Source organism: Myotis nattereri, assembly GCF_964212035.1.
Source record: "Myotis nattereri genome assembly, chromosome: 5".
NCBI classification, from domain to species: Eukaryota; Metazoa; Chordata; class Mammalia; order Chiroptera; family Vespertilionidae; genus Myotis; species Myotis nattereri.
Genome location: NC_138080.1, coordinates 17963725 through 17973253, shown reverse-complemented (window position 1 = coordinate 17973253; position 9529 = coordinate 17963725). Strand labels below are relative to the sequence as shown.

The 9529-nt window shown below is 63.6% G+C and overlaps 1 protein-coding gene across 1 annotated transcript; it reads left to right on the top strand.

Moving 5' to 3' along the window:
- Positions 1-303: 303 nt before the first annotated feature.
- On the top strand, positions 304-7930 carry CILP2 (cartilage intermediate layer protein 2). The gene is made up of 8 exons (XM_081093071.1): positions 304-382; positions 1574-1672; positions 2433-2705; positions 3232-3387; positions 4309-4587; positions 4906-5005; positions 5198-5355; positions 5550-7930. The coding sequence occupies exons 1-8, from the start codon at positions 319-321 to the stop codon at positions 7838-7840; spliced, it is 3420 nt and encodes a 1139-aa protein (XP_080949197.1). The 5' UTR covers positions 304-318; the 3' UTR covers positions 7841-7930.
- The last annotated feature ends 1599 nt before the right edge of the window (positions 7931-9529 follow it).

Below are 9529 nucleotides of genomic sequence, written 5' to 3'. Positions count from 1 at the left end.
CAGCTGGGGACCCAACGTGGAGAACGGAGGGGGGTGGAGGGAGGGACTTCCAGCCGGCGACCGGGGGCGCAGGCCATTCCGAAGGCGGAGGCGCAGCCGAACGCACCGAGGGGGGGCGACCCGAGCGGGGGCTCACACACATCACCGCGGGCAGAGAAGTTTGGCCCGGGCGGGACCTGGGCGGGGCGGGGCGGGCCGGGGCGGGGCCTGCGGTCGCGTCCCGCCCCCACCTTCAGCCCCCGCGGCCGCCAGACCCGCGGGAGTCCGACCTGAGCGCGCGGCGGAGCCCGGACCCTCCCTCGGACTCTCGGACCGGCCATGGCATCACTGCCACCCCTGCTCTGCCTCTGTGTCGCCGCCGCGCACCTGGCGGGGGCCCGAGGTGAGGCGTCCCCAGTCCCCAGCCCAGCCCCACAGGCGCCTGACGTCTGGCGGGGGTCCTGGCATGCCCCCCGCGTCTGGAGAGAGAACCCAGGGACCCTCGCTTCCCCACCCGGGGGTGGAGGGAGTGAGAGGGAACCTGGGAGACGAGCCCAGGACCGCCTGGGCGAGAAACAGACCTTCCCCACTTTCTTCTCTCGTCCAAGAGACGACAGGGGCGCTCGCAATGTGGACATGAACTAGGCTATTCTGGGTCCCAGTGACCGTGGGTACCTATCTCAACCTCAGCCCCAGCGCCTGGACCCTGGATCATCTGGTCTTGGCCTCTCTTACCCACCCCCTCCTTCCTCCACACACAACTCCCATTCAGAAAAGAAAGTCTCATCTCTGCAACACTCGGTGGAGGGGGAATGGGGCCCATTGAGACTGAGGCTTCAAGAGGGAAGGGACTTGTCTGAGGTCACTGCCCAGGCCAACTCGAGGCCTGAGAAGCCAGGCTCAATTCCAAAGACCTCCTGCTGGCAGCATGGGCCCCGAGTGCAGGTGGAAGGTAGAGTGAGGGAGCAACTTCCAACAGGCAAATGCACAAAGGGGAATGCGGCTCAACCCGAGGGCAGAACACATCTAGGGGGAGAACTTGGTCTGGGGAGGAGCGTGGACAGACTTCCAAGGGAGGTAAGAATCAGGTTGTTTGTCAAGGAGGAAACTGAAGAGGGATGGTGGTAGGATGGTGGGACCACCTGCCCATGGACCTGGGGCTTTGGGTCAGAGGAGGCCTCCTGGAAGATGGGGTGCTGCAGTCCTTGGGGTCGGCCAGAGCTGGGCTCTGGCTTCTTTTTTTTTAAAAAAATGTTTTATTGGTTTTTTGCAGAGAGAGGGAGAGGGATAGAGAGTTAGAAACATCGATGAGAGAGAAACACTTATCAGCTGCCTCCTGCACATCTCCTACTGGGGATGTGCCTACAACCAAGGTACATGCCCTTGACTGGAATCGAACCTGGGACCCTTCAGTCTGCAGGCTGACGCTCTATCCACTGAGCCAAACTGGTTAGGGCTGGGCTCTGGCTTCTAAGAGCCTCGGTTTTCTCCCCTGTGAAGTGGGGATGATCGTGGCAGCACCTTGCATAAAAAGAACTCACAGGGATTCCCGTCAACGTTCCTTCCTCCCTCCCACTCCTCGTCTCTTCCACAGGCACTACCCTTATTGAGGAGCCCACGGAGACCAGGTGGGGCCTCGAAGGTCCATCGCTGCACCCTGGCCAGCCCTCGCCAGCCCTGGAGGACTGGGAAGGTGAGTTAGCCAGGGTCCAAGTCCTGGCTCTGCTGTGGACTGTTGTGTAGGCTCTGGCTGGTGGGGACATATGAGGAGGGGACACGAGCTGGGTGAAGAGCCCAGTACCATTCTGGACATGACAACCTCTGGAAGTGGTGCCCCAAGAGGTCTGTTAGGAGCAGGGAGGTGAGAATCGGGTTGTTTGTCAAGGAGGAAACTGAAGAGGGATGGTGGTAGGATGGTGGGACCACCTGCCCAGGCCATACAGGAGAGCAGGAGTTCTGGAGCCTGTGTCTCTGGTTCCCAGGCCAGGAACGTTCTATTTGATTGCTCTTCAACCAGAAAAGGATTCTGGGGGGTTGATATGGGAGGCCAGCCCCTTCCCACCCGTGGTGGGTTCAGTGAGCAAGGCCCCGGCTGGCACTAACAAGAAGCTGCCAGGCAGCGGAAAGCTACAGCTCGGGCTGGTGGCAGCCAGGCCTCTCCAGCGGCCTTCCTATCTCGCCTCACGTGTTCTGAATTCTGAGGGTGAGGTCAGGTGAGACCGTGGCAAGATCTCTGCGTGCACTGATGTGCAGCCTTCCGGGGACCCCTTCACAGCTCCTTCTGCTTCGGAGGGCTCCGCATCAGGGTGGGGCCGGGGTGGGTGGGGCTAACCCGGCGCTGCTCGCTCATTGGGGTGAGAGGGGAGGACTCCCACTTAGCACGTGAGGCCCGTAGCAGGCAGATCGGGCCCGACTGGCCTCGGCCCGGGTCCAAGTGCCTATGGTCCCCACAGAGGCCAGCGAGTGGACGTCCTGGTTCAACGTGGATCACCCGGGCGGCGAGGGCGACTTCGAGAGCCTGGCTGCCATCCGCTTCTATTACGGGCCGGCGCGCGTGTGCCCGCGGCCGCTGGCGCTGGAGGCGCGCACCACGGACTGGGCCCTGCCGTCCACAGTCGGCGAGCGTGTGCACTTGAACCCCACGCGCGGTTTCTGGTGCCTCAACCGCGAGCAGCCGCGCGGCCGCCGCTGCTCCAACTACCACGTGCGCTTCCGCTGCCCTCGCGGTGAGGGCGGGGCTTCGGGGGCGGGGAAGCGGGGTGGGCGGGGGTCCCAGGTTTTTGTGCATTTAGGCCCTGCGGCGGGGGAGGGGCGGGTCCTTCGGCAGCAGGGCCCCGGCTCAGGGCAGGACCTGATGAGGGCGCAGCTTCTGCAGGGAGAGCTGGGTTTAGCTTGGGCCCCAGGTCGGGGGCAGGCAGGGGCCCCGAGGAGCACATCCCCCTCTCGCTGCCTTCACTTGTCCAGCTCCGTCCTGTGCCGGAGTGTTTTGAGTCCACAGTGTGTTTGAGACGCAGGTGGAACAGCGGGTTAACCTCGGGGAGGGAGGGGGGAGGTACCTCAACCTTTGACAGTGCGCCTCGGGGAGCCTTGGCGGGGGCGGGGGGGGGGGCGGGGGGCAGGGCTTCTGCTCGGAGCACTGCCCTTGGGTGCACGTGGCGGGGGAGTCTTCCGGTCCCACACTGTCAACAGCTGTTCAAGATGCAGTCCCGAGGGTGGGCGGCCGCCTGACCCTCCCCATTGCCCTCCCTGCAGAGGCGGCGTGGGGAGCGTGGGGCCCGTGGGGTCCCTGTTCAGGGAGCTGCGGGCCAGGTCGTCGTCTGCGCCGCCGCCGCTGCCCAAGCCCTTCTGGGGATGCATGTCCCGGGCGCCCCCTGGAGGCACAGAAGTGTGTGCGGCCTCGGTGTCCAGGTAGGAGGGGCAGGGCCGGTAGAGGGACGGACCTAGAAGGGAGGGGCTCGTTTGGTGGAGCCTGGTGGGCGGGACCAGGATTAAATAGGCGGAGCCTGGAGAAGAGAGGCGGGGCCTGGGTGCGGGGGCGGGGCCTGGAGAGCCCAGACTCGGTTCACATGGAGCTTGGCCCTGCCTTTCCTTTTGGCTCCTCCTCTCGAGGGTCATTGGTGAATGTGTACAGGTGAGCATCCCGGGTCGTGTTCAGGCCTGGGCGCATCTGTGCGCCCGGCCGAGTGTGGGGATGTCCCCGTGGACACGGACACACACAGACGCGTTTGGGGGCTACACACGCGGCATTCGCAGCCCCTGCCTGTCCCACACGCCCACATGGGCACATGCTCACACCCTGGCAGACACGATACCAGGCCTTCCCAGAGCCAGACACCAGGCCAGCCAGGAGGCGACTGGAAATTCCGATCCGGCCTGGCTTCACAAACACGCGCTGGAGACTGTGCCGGCAGAGCCCGCAGTCGGGTGGGGGAGCATGATGGCCAATGCGGTGGTGGGGTCCCCACCCTACCCGCCTGGCTCTGCTCTCCCTGTGGCGTCTCTGCCCTGAAGTTTCCAGTGGAATTTTCCATTTGGTGGAGAAACCGCGGTGTTGGGAGGGGAGGGAGATCTTCTGGGCTCAAGACCCAGCCCCTTGCTGGGCCCCCAGCCCCCGCCAGGACGTTTTCTCTCATGCTGGAAGGAGTCACCACCCCTGTTCCCTCCCAGGGCATCTTCCTCACCCCTCTGGACCTCAGATCCCTCCCCCTGTCCAGCGCTGACCACTCAGCCTGATCCTCCCCTCACACTAGGGGCTGCTCTAAGCAGGGCTATGCGGAGGCACCTTTGCTGTGTAGGCCCTTCTGCCCTCTGCCTCCCTGTGTCCTCCAGGGTGCAGCCCCAAAACGTGTGGATGCCCCAATCACATCCTCCTGGGCTCAGTGGTCACTCCATCTGGCCGGCCGCTACCAGGGGCCAAGGTCTCTCTGAGAGACTGGCCTGGCACTGTGGCCACCAGCGATGCCCATGGAACCTTCCGGATGCCTGGAGTCTGTGCCAGCAGCCAGACCAACGTCAGTGCCCAAATGGATGGCTTCTCTGCTGGTACGGCCCAGGCCCAGGCCAACAGCTCCGTATCTGCTGTGGTCACTATTGTTCTTGATAAGTTAGGTAAGTGCCTTGTGGCAAAGGGGATCGAGAAACTGGGGAGGAAGTTCTGGGTGACGCCAAGCACTTGGGATTGGGGCGGTGTGATAAGTCAAGGTTACTGGGGGAAGAAATGAGATGTGATGCAGTCATTGAAGGCGCAGGGTAAGACAGAGTTGCAGAGAAGCATTAAGATGGGCATCATGTTGAGCAGAGTGGGGTGAACTGACTTGGGGGAATAGGGCGTCCCTAGAAGGAGAGGATGGACCCTACTCTTGGGAAGTGTCATTGGGAGAAGTTGGGATGGGGCAGTGCCCTGACCTTTGCCACCTTTGCCCTCAGAGAAGCCCCACCTGTTGAAGCACCCCGAGTCCCGAGTGCGAGAGGCAGGCCAGAATGTGACCTTCTGCTGCAAAGCCTCAGGCACCAAGAAATACTCCTGGTGAGTGCCCTGACCCGTGTTCAAGGGCCCCGTGCCAGCTTTGGTATTGGATTGGATTTCTCATGGTATCTGGTGCCTCACAGACCGGGAGGGAGCTGCTCTGCCTCCTCCCTGGGCTGTGTTCTGGGTGGGGACGGTGTAGGCCCACACCTGTGCCAAAGGCCCTCATGGTGTTGCCCGCCCACCACCCAGGTTTCACAACGGGACCCTGCTGGACAGGCGAGAGCACAGGTATGGGGCCCACCTGGAGCTTCGGGGACTGCGTCCAGACCAGGCAGGCACCTACCACTGCAAAGCGTGGAATGACGCGGGCTCTGTGCTCTCTGGTGCTGCTGAGCTCATCGTGCTTGGTGAGCACCCTGCCACCTCCCCCAGCAAGTCCTAACTCAACCTCAAACGGAGCCCCAATGGCAAACTGATTTTGGACCTTGCTGAGTCTGATCCCAAGCCCCCACTGATCCCCTGACCCCAGTCCAAGCCCCCACCCTTGGCTTCTAATGGAGTCCTCCCCTTACCCTGATCTGGCTGGTTTCTTGCTCTCCAGCTCCGGGACAGCCAGCCTGTGACCCCAAGCCTCGTGAGCACCTGATCAAACTCCCCGATGACTGCGGTCAGCCGGGCAGTGGCCCCGCCTATCTGGATGTGGGCCTCTGCCCTGACACCCTTTGCCCCGGCCCAGCAGGCTCTGGCCCCAGGTGTGGGGATGCAGGCTCCCGGTGCTGCTCCGTGCGCCGCCTGGAAAGCAGGCAGATCCACTGCTCCAGCTACGTCCTTCCTGTCAAGGTGGTGGCCGAGTGTGGCTGCCAGAAATGTCTGCCCCCTCGCGGGCTGGTCCGGGGCCGTGTGGTGGCCGCTGACACAGGGGAACCGCTGCGATTTGCCCAGATCCTGCTGGGTCTCGAGCCCATTGGCTTTACCTCCTACCAGGGCGACTTCACCATCGAGGTGCCCCGCTCTACCCAGCGCCTGGTGGTGACTTTCGTGGAGCCCAGTGGCGATTTCATGGACGCTGTCAGGGTCCTGCCTTTCGACCCTCGAGGCGCTGGTGTGTACCACGAGGTCAAGGCCATGCGGAAGAAATCCCCCGTCATCTTAGATGCCAGCCAGAGCAACACGCTCCCCCTGGGGGAGCTGGAAGACGCGCCTCCTGTGGGCGAGCTGGTCCTCCCACCTGGAACCTTCCGCACGGCCGACGGAGAGCCCTACTCGGGGCCCGTGGAGGCCCGGGTGACCTTCGTGGATCCCCGAGATCTCACCTCGGCGGCTGCCGCCCCCAGTGACCTGCGCTTTGTGGACAGTGATGGCGAGCTGGCCCCACTGCGCACCTACGGCATGTTCGCGGTGGACCTCCGGGCCGCCGGCTCCGCCGAGCAGCTGCAGGCCGGGCCCCTGGCCGTGCGTGTGGCCGCCAGCCAGATCCGCATGCCGGGCCACGTGGAGGCCCTCCAGCTCTGGTCGTTGAACCCCGACACCGGCTTGTGGGAGGAGGAGAGCGGCTTCCAGCGCGAGGGCTCGGCGGCCCCCCGGGTCCGCCGGGAGGAGCGCGCCTTCCTCGTGGGCAACTTGGAGATCCGCGAGCGGCGTCTGTTCAACCTGGACGTGCCCGAGCGCCGCCGCTGCTTCGTGAAGGTGCGCGCCTACGCGAGCGACAAGTTCGCCCCCAGCGAGCAGGTGGAGGGCGTGGTGGTCACGCTGGTCAACCTGGAGCCGGCGCCTGGCTACTCCTCCAACCCCCGCGCCTGGGGCCGCTTCGACAGCGCGGTCACGGGCCCCAACGGAGCCTGTCTCCCCGCCTTCTGCGACGCGGACCGAGCGGATGCCTACACAGCCCTGGTGACGGCCACCCTGGGCGGGGAGGAGCTGGAGCCCCCGCCCTCCCGGCCGCGCGCGCTGCCGGCCACCGTGGGCGTGGCGCAGCCCTACCTGGACAAGCTCGGGTACCTCCGCACCGACCACGACGACCCTGCCCTGAAACGCAACGGCTTCCGCATCAACCTCGCCAAACCCAGGCCTGGCGACCCCACCGAAGCCAAAGGCCCGGTGTACCCGTGGCGCAGCCTGCGGGAGTGCCAGGAGGCCCCGGTGACCGCCAGCCACTTCCGCTTCGCGCGCATGGAGGCCGACAAGTACGAGTACAACGTGGTCCCATTCCGGGAGGGCGCGCCAGCCTCCTGGACCGGAGACCTCCTGGCCTGGTGGCCCAACCCACAGGAGTTCCGGGCCTGCTTCCTCAAGGTGAAGGTCCAGGGCCCGCAGGAGTACATGATCCGCTCCCACAACGTGGGGGGCAGCCACCCACGCACCCAGGGCCAGCTCTATGGGCTGCGGGATGCCCGCAGCGTGAGAGACCCCCAGCGCCCTGGAACGTCTGCTGCCTGCGTGGAGTTCAAGTGCAGCGGGATGCTGTTCGACCAGCGGCAAGTGGACAGGACGCTGGTGACTATCACACCCCAGGGCAGCTGTCGTCGTGTGGCCGTCAACGGGCTCCTTCAGGATTACCTGGCCCGGCACCCCCCACCCGCTCCCGCTGGTGACCCAGCCACCTTTGCCATGCTGGCCCCGCTGGACCCTCTGGGTCACAACTACGGCGTCTACACCGTCACTGACCAGAGCCCAAGGCTGGCGAAGGAGATCGCCATTGGCCGTTGCTTCGATGGCTCCTCCGACGGCTTCTCCAGGGAGATGAAGGCTGACGCAGGCACAGCTGTCACATTCCAGTGCCGGGAACCAGTGGCGGGCCGGCCCAGCCTCTTCCAGAGGCTGCTGGAGTCCCCGGCAACAGCACTTGGTGACATCCGCAGGGAGATGAGTGAGGTGGCCCAGGCACAGGCCTGAGCTGAGGGTCTCCTCCGTACCCTCCAAGGCAGGGCCTGGCAGTGACCTGGGCCCCAGCCTTGCTCCTCTGCCTTGCTCCGGACTTCTCTGTCCCTGGGGAGTCTCTCACCCCCTTCTCCAGATGCCCACTGCTCAGAATCCAGAGTCAGGGGCAATGGTGGAAATGCCAAGAAGGTGATTATTGCTGAGAGACGCTAAATGGAGCTCGAGTTCGTCCTGACCGTGGGAGCCAGCATCCCGGAGACCTTCGAGGCTGGAGGGAATGGCTCCCAGATCACATGCTCTGATTTCAATTATATTTTGACTCTGATTTCAAATATTCTGCCCCTTGGGATTTCTGACCTTCGGCCTCAAGACCCCTGTGTGTCACTGAACAAGGTGCTTTATCGGGTCCTCTGCCTCAAGCTTTGTTCTGGGGGTTATTTATTGAAACAAAGCCTGTGGGTTGATCATGGGGGTGTGTGGGGAGTCCAGGCCCAGTGAAGGTCCGGGAAAGGGGCTTCTTGGTTCTGGGGTTGGGGGACACAATTCTCATGTTTGGTGCTTGGAGACCCTCAGGGGGTTGAGGCAGGGAATCAATTAAAGATGCTTCATTTCCAACTCACGGTGTCATTCTCAGGGAGCGAAGGATGGAGGCTACGGCTGCCAGACTCAGACAAGCTTGGCAGAAACATAACCCCCAGTACACAAGGATATTCATGTGCAAACAGCTCAGGTGTCCCCACAAGGCCCTGGATGTGCCTCTCATAGGCGTGTGCGCCCCCCCACCCCCAGGATGAGGCATGCAGAAATGTGTCTGAGACACGTGTGTGCAGAGCTGACTCGTGGTGGCCGGAACCTGTGCAGCCCTGACCGCTGAACACAGTAGTAGCTGCTGCCCTGGCCTCCTCGGTGCCTGGCTGTGTGCCTGCGGCTGCAGTGGGCAGGGAGGGGCCCTGACAGGGTTGCATGCCCCAGGTGGTTGGAATGAAGCCACTGTGGATTTCCTAAGCCACAGCCACAGCTGCCCTACCCTAGGCCCCACGCCTTGGCCAAGTGGTATGTGGGCTGTCCAAGGCCATGGTCCTGCACCCTCTGACCTCACTGGGACCCTCAGTCTGGAGGTGGCAGAACCATCACTTGCTCTCATTCTGTCCACATGGCTGGATGAATCCTCCTGGCACCCCATGGGGCAGGCACTGTTTTGACCACACCCCCACTTTCCAGACCGAGGCCCCCAAAAGGAGAGGCAAAGGGCTGCCTGGACCCTGGAGTGAATCCCACAGGGATGGGGCCTCCCTTGGTGACCCAGCAGCTCCCTGAGCACCCGAGTGAGACCTCCTCAGCCTGGAAATGTTGGCCCCTGGAAGGCATCAAAGTGGCATTACTGAGGACCTGGCATGGGAGGCATTGTGCCTGGCTGGTCGCCTGCGGAAGCAGTAATGGAAGGGAGCCTAGGGCATGTTTGTGACTTCTGCACCCTCCCCTTTCCCCTTCTATCACCCACCCACCCACTCAGCCGCCGACCTGCTCACACCGGCTCCCGACCACCCCGCCACCTGCCTGTTCAGCATTAGGAGGTGTCATATCTGTGTGAACACCAGGGCCTTGGAGAGGGCCTCGCCCTGGGGAGGTAGGCTCACATGCAGACCCCACACATCCTGCCGGCTCTCCTCCATCTGACAACTCCCAGCCTCTGTCACCCTCTCA